General features: G+C 33.5%; 1 protein-coding gene across 18 annotated transcripts in view; it reads left to right on the top strand.

Moving 5' to 3' along the window:
* The window catches only part of CCDC148 (coiled-coil domain containing 148), a 285,404-nt gene that overhangs the window by 69,177 nt on the left and 202,527 nt on the right, over positions 1 to 13,700 (top strand). For 9 of the 18 annotated variants that reach the window (XR_005384565.1, XR_005384564.1, XM_038584562.1 and 6 more), the window contains 4 exons: positions 273 to 394; positions 7,399 to 7,502; positions 13,078 to 13,154; positions 13,361 to 13,512. Coding sequence is in view for 16 of the 18 variants with exons in the window: in XM_038584562.1 (XP_038440490.1) it covers positions 273 to 394; positions 7,399 to 7,502; positions 13,078 to 13,154; positions 13,361 to 13,512 (455 nt within the window). In the remaining 2 variants the exon portion in view is untranslated. Of the gene's footprint in view, positions 1 to 272; positions 395 to 7,112; positions 7,132 to 7,398; positions 7,503 to 13,077; positions 13,155 to 13,360; positions 13,513 to 13,700 lie in introns of those variants that run through there. The other 9 variants (XM_038584567.1, XM_038584566.1, XM_038584564.1 and 6 more) reach the window with 4 other exon arrangements.

The following is a 13,700-nucleotide window of genomic DNA, read 5'->3' as shown; positions in this document are numbered from 1 at the left end:
TTTCTGAAATTCTCAATATACTTACTTAAATGGAAATATTCCCTTTATGTTCTGTTAGAAGTCATTTTATGCAAAGTATATAGAGGTAATTATTTTTAAAGTTTCTAGAGCTAGAGTTTCAAATATAATATGAATGTTGTAATATTATTTCTTGGTTTTGCTTAAAAATATTTAAAAATAAGACCTGCAGTCAAAATGTTGCCATAACTATATTTAGACTTCCAATAATATGATACTATTTTTTGTCATTTTCTGTTTTTGATGAAAAACAGATAATCTGGTGTTCCAAATGAAAAATGGAATGAGAAGCATCAAGTATAAACCAGTAGACTATCAACAGTTGCATGCATTAACAGAAGCAAAAAAATTAGCGTCTGCCTCTATAGAGCCTAAGGTTAGAAGTGTGTATGTGTGTTTTCTAGTTTTGGAAAATTGTGTTTCCAGAAAGTAAAATGATGTTTACAATGTAAATGTGAAATTAAATGACATTCTAAATAGTTTTTAGAATCTTCCACTATTCACTATTGTTAATAGTGAATAGCAGCTAATGTTTATTGAGTGCTCTGGGACACTGTGCTGTATAGTTTATATGCATTCCTCAGTTAATGGTCCTAACAATCCTGAGGTCTTTACTTTTAGAAAGATAGCCATTTTATTAACATTCAGCAATTTCTAACTTACTCTGAAAAATAAGAATTGCAAATAAATGCCAGCCATGGATTATCATCTGATTTAAGGCTCCTTTTGCAATATGATATAAATATGCCCTCAGGTGCCTTTTTTTTCTACAATTCTCTTTTTTTGCCTTGATCTCAGAAAAGGTGAACCTGGACTAAATTTGAAAGGGGTTTATTTGTAAGTGTGCACAGTATTTTAGGACCAATAATGATTTAGTATTACTCATGCAATATCTTTCTCTCTTTGTGCATCTTACAAACAACATTATCATTGCTCGGTTGCATTAAAAATCTGATTTGGCAAAGTGACATATTAAGTAGTTTACAAATTTTCACTTCCATTTAATATTTTTGTGTTGCATTAGTTTTGCATGCTTTTTTATGGTTAATATCTTTTTAAAAAGGCAAACATGATTCCAAAGCACATTTTGTACCTATTACAAATAAATGACTGTCTATCAGTGAGATATATCCCCTCAAATTAAGGAGGCCTCTTATAAAGGGCATTATTTATTCTGTTCAGATATGACTTTGAAAGAATTTGGTATTTTCAGAACATTGAAAGAAATTTTATGGGAAAATCACTTATATAATTATTATCCTAATGAAACTATTTTCATGTTTCTGACTTCTATTCTGACCCATTGTATGTATAACGTATATATGCACACATACATATTTAGAGATATAAACATATACACACATATTTTATTTTCTCCCATGATAAACATAGACATGAAATCCTGTGTACTTTCTCTCTAACAATTTACCACGTAGTCTTTATGATATTTATTATATAATATTTAATTACTCTCATCAATAAATATTTATCACATGGCTCGATGATACAATAGTGAGCAAAATGCATTCCCTAGCTTCATGGCATATATTGTTTGCAGGAGAGGAGGAGGAGGAAAGTCAGTGTTTATCAAATAATAGATATGCTGTCTGATGTATACTAACAGGATTTGATCCTAGTTGAGTGGGAAGGCTTTTTTGAGGCAATGACATTGGAATTGGGATCTCAAGGCTGATAAAAATTAAGCAAAAGCAAGCGTGATGAGTACTTCAAATAGAAAAAGATACATGCCTTATCACATCCTGAGTTTTGGATATTTGGATTGTCTCCAATTTTACAATATTGGAAATCATACATAGGATAAATTCCCATGATTGGAATGTTTGGGCCAAAAAATATGCATTTTTTTAAAAGTTCTTTCCCAAAGTGTTATTCTAATAAAGATACCACCACAGACACTTTCTCTATACCCTGTCAGTATTGAAATATGTACATATATATTTATATATGTATACATATATCTTAACTATCATCTCTATATCTGTTTATCCATCCATCATATACCAAAAAAAAATTTTTTTTTTAGCTGAATGTGGAATAGTTGAGTATCAAAAATCAGTGCTTGGTCACAGTGAATTTCTCTATGGTAATAGAATCACTATCAAAGAATAAATATGCTTAAAAATTTTAATTATTGATGTGGCTTTCATTTTTTGATATTAAGTACAAGGGCAGTAATTTCTCAGCCTTGTCTGCTACTAGATTGCTTCTCTGGTTCATGTGTTACATATTTGTGAGATTAAACAGATGATCTCTTTCAACTGATATTTTAAATAACATCAGTAACTTTTTTGTTCATAGAATATAATTCAGGAAGAAGCTTTTTAGTTACATACTTTCTGGAAATAACTGTACCTGGGATTTATAGCTTGGCAAATCTAAAAAAATCCCTTGTCTTCAACTACCGAAAATGGCTCACAGTCTGTAGCAATCATTTCGATAAGCTTTTTGCTTCCATTTTTAGTCTCCATAGATTCATAATGATGAAGAATTGTCCTGCTAAAGCATTTTTATAGTATATGTTGTTTTGAATTTTGGTTAGTGAGAACAAAATGTGTCCCGGATACCTCATCATTTTCTAATACTTTCTTCTTTCTTTCTATAGTTTTCATTTTTTAGTATAGCTGGATTAAGAAAGATGTATTGGGAATGTTGTTTTACATGACTTTTGACCTTTCCTTCTCATTTAAAGATGGCAAGTTGACATTTTGCTTTTAATTGACTCTTACAAAATGTGAACAATTTCCAAATAAGACTTTTCTTTGAAAGATTTGTGGCTTAAATGGAATTGAAATATAATTCTTACAGTTTATTTTTTTTAATGTTATGAATGCTGATATATATATATCAATCAATCTACACTAACTAGGATTATGATTATAATATCATCTTTGTTACTCTTATATTGTTTTTATTTTTATGAAATATGCATTGGCTCATGAAAAATATATTTTATTCTTAATGCTATATAGTTCATACATTCTTTCAATACTTGTATTAAAGATCGGTTCATTTCCTACTTTTTTTTTCCTAATTAAGGAGCACAGGAAATTAACAGCTTTAACAATCATTGTTAATTATTACAGCAGTATACCCTGGCAATATTAAATGTAAGCATACTTAAACTGAATGATAGAATGTTAACACTTAATTATTAATAATTAATAACATTTAACTAATAATGATTATTAATTTCTTCTAATAATTATTAATTAACAGTAAATTCAGATGACTTGCCTAGTTTCTATTACTGATATTGTTATATTGATCAGATGTGTCAATGTCACCGATCATGCACGAGTTCTGGGCTGCTAGATAAGACACTGATGTGAACATAGAATGATCTAGTCTTTCACAGGCTCAGATTGAACCTGAAGCCAAATAGTAGATTTGGGCCAGAAACAGACCAGTTTTTGGTATATTATATGTTAAGTATTCATTTCTAATTTAAGTATTAAAGAGATCTTTATAATTATTTTTTTGAATTGCTTTGCTTACCAAAAATGAATATTTCTTGGTGTTTAAGTATCTGTCTACTAATTCTTTTTTCTAAAACATTATGGGAAATTGTAAGCACATGCAAAATTAGAGTGAATGGTTAATCTCTATGTAATTTACTCAGCCTTGACTATGATCAGCTCTTGGCTATTGTTTTCTCTATATTTCTATACTCTCTACCACAACTTTCCCCTGTGCCAGGTTATTTTGAAGCAAATATCAGGCATCATAATATATATTTTTAAAGATTTCATTTATATATTCATGAGAGATACAGAGGGAGTCAGAGACACAGGCAAAGGGAGAAGCAGGCTCCCTGTGGGGAGCCTGATGTGGAACTCCATCCTAGGACCCTGGGATCACAACTGAGCCAAAGGCAGATACTCAACCACTGAGCCACCCAGGTGCCCTGGCATCATATTTAACCATAAATATTACAGCATGTATCTCTAAAAGATTAGGGCTAAACAGCCCCACCCCACATCCTACAATACCATTACCATTAGAGTACTAATAATTTCTTAATTTCAAAGATCCAGTGTGTTAAATTTCCATGATGTCTTCAATTTTTTTACTTAAAGTTTGTTCAGATCAGTATCTAAGTAAGGTCAATATATTACAATTAATTTTTATTTTTTTAGGTCTCCTCCTCTATCTTCTTTTGTTTGTATAATTTATTTTTTGAAGAAATTGTATTGTTTGTCTTCTTTACTTTCTAACATTCTGGATTTTGCTGACTACATCCTGGTGGTGTCATTTAACATGTTTTTCTGTCTCTTGTATTTCTAGTAAATTGGTAGTTATATCTGGAAACTTGGTCAGATTTGGGTTCAATTTATTTTGGCAGGATCACTTATTGATGGAATTTTGTACTACAGTCTTTTTCCATTACAGATAGTGCTGCAGTGAATAGTTTTGTTCATTTATTTTTTATACTTTTGTTGGTATAGTGTTCAGATAGATTTATGTGAGTAAGATTGCTAGGTCAGAGGGTAAATCCATATGAAATTTTGCTATACACCTCCAGATTCCCCTCTGTGGGAGGCTGTACCACTTTGCATTCCCACCAGCAACATAAGAAAGAATATGTTTCCCTATAGCCTCACAGAGTGTTTTGTAACACATCTGAGGTTTTGCTAGCCTGATAGATGAGGAATTGCATCTTAGCGTAGTTGAGTTTTTTCTTTTTATTTAGGTTAACAGTTCTTTATGTATTTAACTGTTCTTTTACCTTTATTGAAGTATGACTCACACATAGTTAAGTGCACAGATCTGAAGTATATATCTCAATGAATCTTGACAAATGTATGTACATATGTACCAACACTCAAGTGGTCCACTAGTTACTGTTGCCAATATTTAAAGATGGGTCATCTGGCCCAAAGGGCTTTCATGGCATATCAAGATGTTTATATAGAGTCTTATCATCTTGGATCTCACAAGAAACCACATAGAAAACCTCTAGTTTCTTATTCCTTAATGAATTTATTATTTTTGCTATTTTTAATTCACCAGTATTCTGCATAAATCATCATGCACCTTCAATATTGATTTCATATGGCTTATTGCCTAGCAAAATGAATTGGAATCACCTAGAAATCTATTGATAAAGATACAACTCTAAATCTTTTTGTTCTTTTAAGACTTTATGTTTCTTCATTTTTGGCCTGAGGATAGAAGTGGAGTCAATGAGTGAACTTACAAAAAATCAAGATGTTCTTTAAAATATTGGAAGTGTCTAGTGAAAAATAGTAGCTTTATTCTGACTTTTATAGTCTATTTAATTGGTCTTTCCCTGGGCTCAAAGCAACAGCATTGATTTTTTTAAGCTGTAAAAATGTGTCTACATCTTTCACCAATGTGTTTTAATTTTTTTGTACAACATGGACCAAATATGTCAGAGAAATCTAATTTTAAAAGTTGCGTCTGCTGCAACAAACTTTAGAGGCTGTAGGTGGCAAGTAGTTGGAATGGGTTTCAGACATTCTTAAAGCAAACATTAGAGTGTCAGATTTTAGAAACACTATGGACTATGGACAGTATGTTTTCAGTAGGTTAGGATAAGGATTGCTGAATGTTTTTATGCAGTGTCCTGTTCTTATTTAAATGTATTTTTCATAATTACGGCATTCTTAAGACCTCCTGAGGGAAAAATTTGACTTTGACTCCGTGTTTTTGTTTTCTTATATCCCTAATTTTGAATCAGTAACCAGAACAGTGGAAAGATAAACTCAAGGTTAAAGCAATCAGTGAATGACAGCTCAAAATAGCATGCATTATGAAGAGTCTTTTTAGGACTTGTCTTCTGAAGTTTTTATATCTTTGGCATTGATCTGTTAAGGCTTTCTGTGTACTAAGTATTCTAGTAACCCAGAAAAAATAAAATATGCATATTTCATCAAACTTCTGATTTGAGAGTAGCACTTTTGTAGATGTTTAGAAGTATTAATATGGAATATGTGAATTCAATGAACACATGCATATCAATGTAACCAGTAAACAGACATTGAGGATTTAGAGTAGAAGGATCTTTTTTTTTTTTTTTTTTTTTGAGTAGAGGGGTTTTAAATGCAGGAAATGGTTGGCTACACAGGTGTAGAGCTGAGAAGCCAAACCGGGTTGCCATGAAGCAATACAGAGGTTAACAACAGCAGAAGTCACTGCCATGCTTAGGGACATTATAAAAAGGGTCAGAGGGACATTATAAAAAGCAGGGCTGTACAAAATTCTGTGGGTTGAGTTTACTCAGAAATTGTTGGAACTGTAGTGTAACCGTCAGGAATAGTTAGAGCAATGGAGAAGATGCAGATGCTCCTGGAGACCAGTCTGAGAGGAGAGAAGGCAGGCAGAGTAATCCTTTGGCTTCTCCTTTCCTCCCTCCCTTCAATCTCCTACAACCAGTATTTCCCTTTGGCTGAAACCAGCTGGCAGCCAGTGAATTGGGTTGTCTGGGAAATAAAGGCTGCTCTGTGATATGGAGCAGACCAGGGAGATGGCCAAGAATGGATGTCGAGGCAAGCTGACCCAGGCCTGATACAACTCGCCAACAAACCCCAAAGCACTAATTACATGCTACATTTTTTTTAAAAGCCATAAAATTTGGGAAAAACTTACATCTAGTTAAAAATGTGGGTTTCAAGGTTATGTGATTTTTTTCCCACTATTTCTTTGTTAATTTCCTTCAAATAAATATTTGCCTAAATTTTAAAAATATTTGCCTAAATTTTTAAAGACTTTATTTATGAAGTCATGGAGTTGAAAATTAAAATTGCATGTTCAAGGTCATATTTCTAGCAGGTCCTGAAGTTGAGACTAAAGCCCAGGATTTCTAATAACTTATCCAATGACTTTTCCCCATCCTCTGCTGAAGGATCATATAAAAGCCAACCTGAATACCAAGGTTCTATGTATTTCTGGTGTTTATGAGCTTTATGATTTTGACCAGGTTTTTTAACCTCTCTGATCCTCAGTGTCCTCATATGTCAAATGGGAATAATGATGCCCATAATGCCTGGCCGGGGAGATGTATGAAAAAGATGAGAAAATATATGGAAAGCTTTTGAAAAATTTTCTGAGACTATATGAATATGAACTAAGGTATTTTTTATTGTATGTAAGGAGAATAGAATTACTTCACCTTTCTTTTCATAAATACTTTAAAAACAACTTAAATTGGATGGTATTCCAAATCATTTTCTCTTTCACCTTCCTGCTTTTTGTCTAATGAATTACTTATTTTAAGGTGGATTTTGTGTTGCACTGATACGATTAAAAAAGGATAAATATTTAACTTAAACAATTTCGTTGTGGAAAACACATTTAGAAAACATTGGAATAGCTCCTTTTTTGTTCCTCTAAATCTAGATCAGAAAAGCAGTGCAGATTTCAAAGATATCTAAGGAACAAACACTAATAAAACAACACAAGCAAGTGTGGTGGCAGGAGCATCAAAGGCTAACTGATGTCAGGTAAGAACTGAGGGAAATCTCTATAAGATGAGACTTGCTAAGAGTTACATCTATTTAGATGTTCTAGGACTTCCATGTTAATTAAACTATTAAAATAAAAACACAGTTCGTAAGTCAAATTAAAATTCCTTCACTTCCTCAATTTAATTTGGAATCTAGTGAAGACATTAATATGGCCTTTGCTTTCCTTAGGAAAAATAGATAATTTTCTCTATGTGCTGATCATTTACTCTTCTACACAATCTGTCACACTTGTAATTATTCATGTTGCCCTTAGCACATTGAATTATCCTGCTTGTTTCCATGTTTGTCATCCCTATGAAGTGGCAAACAAGGGCCAACATCCCATCAATTCCATCTTTTCATCACAGGATTCATAGGAGGAGAAATAGAAATGCTTTCACTGAATGAATAAATGAACAAATGAAGGGGTTCAAGTTGTTGACTGCTTTCTAGATGTAGCTGCATCATGACTAGCTTGGTCAGTTTGCATCTTTTACTTTTGTTATTATTTCCAGCCCTTGTTTCAAGATGAAGTAACAAAATCATGATTTTATCCTTGTTCTTAATTCTTATCTGAAAAGTAAATCTCTTTCAAAGGTCAGAGCAAAAAGAGAAGACAGAAGTGTTTCTCCTCCATTTGGGATATATACTAGTTTTAATGATAGTGGTATTTATTAAGTATGGTTTTAAAAATGTATATTTTTAATCACATGTTTTATATCAAACTAGATCATTTTGTGATCTTATTCTAAGTCAAATTTTCAAAGATCATTAGCTTTGCTTTTGATGTAGGTACTTTTCAAATTAATAGGAGTTTCTTATTCTTGCAAGATTTTCATACCTGTGAACTAAAAGGTTCATGATTGGAAATAGTTTTACATCATTGTATAACTTAAAATATCGAAAAACAAAATGACATAGACTTTGTTACCATGCTGCTATAAAAACAAATCAGACTCTCTCTCAAAAAGTCACCTTTTATGGAGAGTATGATTAAGCTCATTAGAAATTTTTTTTTCAAAATTTGCATAACTAGAGCTAGATAAAAGAGGTATATACATATCATATAGAAAATAGTTCTGGGTGACCTGGAATGACACAAAGGCAATGAAAGGGAGAAGCTTTCAAGCAATACTCTTAATGTCTTGAAACTTAGAAGGACTGAAAACTGGGCAAAAAAGAAGAATTCTAAGATAATTTTCTGTGTTAGTCTAGAAAATAGACTCATTTCAAGATGTTTTCAGTGAAATTAAAAACTAGTAGTGAAAGGAGAAAAAGTTAGAGAAGTGGTTGGATTTGTGAAGAATTTAGAGACCACCAGAAAATCGAGAGTTTGACTCTAACCTTTAAAAATATATACTCTCACCACAAAAAAAAAAGAAAAAAAGAAAAAAAGAAAAACCTATACCCCCTTTTTTAAAAAAATATTTTTTAAAAAAATTTATTCATTGAAAGAGAGAGAGAGTTGAGTGAGGGACAGAGAGAGGAGGGAGAAACAGACTGCCCACTGAGCAGGGAGCCTGATGTGGGGCTCAATCCCAGGACCCCAAGATCACAACCTGAGCTGAAGGCAGCCACTTAACCAATTAATCTCCCCAGGTGCCCCTGTACTCTCTTTTAATAGAAAATTAAAAGTAAAATATTTTTATGCCTAACTGTAAGAGAGTCCATTTGAGAATCTCAGGCCCACGGAAGGTAGGGGACTACAATGACATTGAACTTTTGTTGGGTTATTTAGTGTGTGACAGGTAATATGATAAATAATTTATATGCTTTATTTCATTAAGTCCTTACGGCAACCCTACAGAGTAGGTATCAATGCTATCCCCATTTTACAGGTGACAATTGTGAGTTTCAGAGGATTAAAGTTATTAACAGAAGGCAAATCAGCTAGTTTATGTGAAGGTGGCATTGGAGTACTTGCCTTTAACTCCTGTGTTCCATGAACTTGGAGTTGAGAAGCTTTTTTCCCCCCACAGAGTTCCATTCATATCACCCAAAGGTCTAATTGGTCTGATCTTGCTAGAAAAAAAATATTTTTTTGCTGAACTTTAATTCTTTGAAATCTGTCCTAAAGAAACTAGACACATAAAATTTCCAAGTATATATTATTTAAAATATATAATATTTAAATTTATAAAATTTAATATTTAAACTTATAAAATTACATTTAGTATTTAGTATTCTTTCTCAAACTACATCCCTCGGAGAACTTGATATACTCTCACAGGGGCACTTGCTTCCCTGTTTCAAAATGACTGATTTTAGAGGCTAAGGCGGGAATTATTTGTATTGGCCATGTGGTAAAGAATTACAATTTTTATTTTATTTTATTTTATTTTTTTATTTTATTTTATTTTATTTTTTTTACAATTTTTATTTTAATCAGTATTGTTGAATCATACAATTTGGAGGATTTATTTGTAAGCTTCACTACTTCTATGATGATTCCTACAAGGGATGCTTTATAACCAAATCTCTGTTAGAAATACATGCAGTCTCTTGCTCACAGTTTTAGTTTTAAAATATGATTTTGAAAATATCTCCTTTTAACAGAGGATATCATGGGGTTTTGCCAACAACCATTAAATGTCTGTGCATGCATCCTTAAAGATAAAATTGACACCAGTATTCATACTGTGCAACTCAGAGCCTCCGAGGACGCTCTAAGCTGAGCTCCTGAGTGCCCTCCCTCGCTGCTGGTTGTGAGACTCCTCCCTTCTCTGCCTCTAGTAGGCTCACTCTTTCAAGTGAGACTCTTTCAAGTGAGAAGTGGATCAAATAGCCAAGTGTAAGGAACCAAGCTGTCTGACCTGCTGAATTCCTTCCCTGCGGGAGGGATAGAGCTTTGACTGACCTTTAGCCTGCTCTGGTACCTAATTTTCTACAGGTCTCCTGGCTGTTAGTTCCATTATGGAACTTTAACATATTCTCTTGCTCTGCATTTTGTGATCCATGTCCTTTTGCTTATTATTTGCTTATGGTTTCTGACTCTACCATTCTTGTGCCCCATGTTTTGCTTACTCTATCCAAATTTGTAACTAAATGGTTATTCTAGAAATCTCAGGCAGCTCTGGGGATGTTTGATATTCTGAGGAGACGGAGTCTATACCTAACTTTGGCACCATCCTGGAAGGATGAGGACCTGTATGACAGTAGACTCTGAGATTTCAATAACACCCATCACCAGGCTGGTTTACCTTGCAGGTGGTTGCATTGCAACTAGGCTGACCTAGGAAATAGGTTAACATATCATCTTGGCAAATGGTCTCACAAAAACTCAGGAGGCTTTTTTGTAGTACCATCAAATTTGTTGGTAACAGAGGCTAGGCCAAATAACATTAGGAGGTACTTAAATTGGCAAATTTGGGCACGGAGAGCTGCCTTACATTTATTCACTCTTTGGATGGGGAGGACATTGTATGTGATACAAAGTTCCAACTTGGAGAACATCCAGGACCTGGTCTAGCATGTCAGTGATGAATAGGGCAGGATTCTTTTCTCCAGTTACCATTTTTAATGCTCTTATCTTTTAAAGGTTTATTTCTTTATATTAGGGGGAGGAACAGAGGTGGAGGGTTAGAGAATCTTAAGCCAAGTCCATGCTGCGCACAGAGCCTGACATGGGGTTCAATCCTATGACCTGAGTTGAAAGAGTCAGACACTTAATCGACTGAGCCACTCAGGCACCCTAGACCACAATTTTTATATTTCTTAAACCATGCTCTACAAAACAGAAATATTCTTCAAGATACTCCATTAAGAATAATGAATTTCATGTTCCTATAAATTAGAAAATATGTTTCCTACCCTTTTTGGATAACCTCAGTGTACTTTAGCATAATCAAGTTTTTGAGAAATCCTGTACTGTAGAAACATGTCATTCCCCCCAACTCCAGCATCTCATTGACATTATTGTCTTCTACAACACAATCTGGGAAATGTTAGCCTATATTCACAGCTAGTTTCAGAGTCTCATGGTTCGTGAGGGCATGGTAAAATGGTTTTGGATTTTGTCAGGAAAGTAGAACAATCAGAGAAAAAGCCTAGTCTTGGCAGATGGATTGGGTGTCCATCTAGGAAGCCAAGATGGAACTTATTAGAATTATTACAGGCAAGTAGCAGGTTGGTCTCCTGTATGAACAAACCCAGTTCTCCAGTTGGCTTGAATGTTTTACTATGGTTTTCTTGGTGATGAAATATAAGGGATCTGGCTAGATGTTTGAGAAGTACTGTTTTTGTTTAAACAATTCAACCATGAAATAATTTCTGTGTTTTTTTCCACTATTATGCACCTATCCTCCCATGTAACAGTTTCAAATATATTTCTGGCAAAAAACTGTATATTAAAAAAGTAGATAGTGAAGTTTCATCTACAATAACACCCGTCCTTTACAGATACAAATAAAACCTCTTTCCCAGGTAAGTGAGTTGGCTTAGAAGATGGTGGCACATATATAAAATAGAATCCTGTGCAGTCATTAAAATGAATGGTAATTGTGGGAATTATTTAGACATATCTTAAAGTGTTATTGAAAAACCACAGCATAAAATGGTAAATATGCCATAATTATAGTCATTTAAGATATACAAGCATGTAGACAAGGACTTATATGCAAAAATTAAAATAATCATTGTATTAAAGTGTTGCAATTTATGCTATTTTCTTATTTTATATTATTTCATTTTTTAAAAGATTTTATTTATTTATTTGAGAGGGATAGAGAGAACAAGAGCACAAGAGCAGGGGGAAGGAGAAGCAGACTCCCCGCTGAGCAGGGAGCCCATGCAGGGCTCTATCCCAGGACCTGGGGGTCATGACCTGAGCTGAAGGCAGACACTTAACCAATTAAGCCATGCAGAGGCCCCTATTTTATGGCATTTCTAATATTATATTTTAACAATCATGATACATCAAAACTCCTCTAATATTTAATTAAATCTGCTATAAGCAAGGGATAGACTACAATGTTTTTGGTTGTCCACTTAGAGCTGGTTATGGTTTTATTCTAAAAATGACCATATTTAAATAATATGACAAAAAGTCATTAAGATTTATTACTTATATTAGTGTATAAAAATAAAACATACTTTTACTCCCATTTCCCTAGTTCAGGACCTCATCATCTCTTAACTTTTGAAATAACACCTCGTTGGTCCAGCTTTACCTGATCCCCTCCTCTTCATTTTCTATTTTTATTGACCACCTTTCCTTCCAGCCCACCCTCCATTTGCTGCCTTGGGAATCTTTCTGAAGCAGGTGAGGTCAGCTTAATATCCCTCAGTGGCTTCCCAGTGCCCTAAGCTCTTTCCATGTGAAGCAATGCTAGGATGTGCCACATGCTTGCCTTTGCTCATGCTGTTACTTCTGCCTGAAGTGTTCATTATGCTTCTTTCTATCTCAGTGTCTGGCAAGTGTCCAACCCACATTAGGAATTTAGTATATGGTCTGCATAAATGAACAGGTGAATGGGACCACATTAGATTAAATTTCTACTGCTACATGTTTTTAAAATCTATATATGTTTATGATTATTTTTTTAAAAATTGATGGAGGAAATGTCTATTTCAGATGTAAAATGGAATCTGAAATAAAATCTTTTCTCAAGAACATTGGAAATGAATGTCTGTCTGACCTTATAAATTTTGGTAAGTTGTTTTCCTTTTTGATCCTATATTTAAAGGGAAGTTTTGTTTTGAAGATGAAAGTGGGCCACTCACTTTATGTTTTCTTACTATTAACTGCTTGCTTTTTTCTAAAGGAATCCAAAGCTAAATCTGTGCTCTAAGGACCTGTTCTTAAAGAAACTTAAAATAATAATGTATTACTTGGATTTAATTTCGTTTCTCCATAGAACAAGAGTTATCAGAACAATGGTGCATGTATCTTAAAAATGTGATAAATCCTATTCAGCAGTTGAGAACAGATCTAAAATACAGACAGCATCATATTTCACAGCACTCATACTCACATATTGAGCTTAATGCAGTGAAAGTACTGGAAGAGGTCAGTATATTACCTTTACTTCTATTAATGTAATATTTCATTTTGGTCCCAACTAGAACCATTTGATGTCAGAAACAAATGTGTGCCTTGTCTTTAAATAGAAGACATAGAAAATTCTATCTCTTCAATATCTTAAACATACCCCTGAATCTATCCAAGCATGCTTATCTCTCTCCTGAAAAGTTACA

Source organism: Canis lupus, chromosome 36 (genome assembly GCF_011100685.1).
Source record: "Canis lupus familiaris isolate Mischka breed German Shepherd chromosome 36, alternate assembly UU_Cfam_GSD_1.0, whole genome shotgun sequence".
Lineage (NCBI taxonomy): Eukaryota > Metazoa > Chordata > Mammalia > Carnivora > Canidae > Canis > Canis lupus.
The sequence above is the reverse complement of the archived record's forward strand: the minus strand, read 5'-3'. Positions and strand labels throughout refer to the sequence as shown.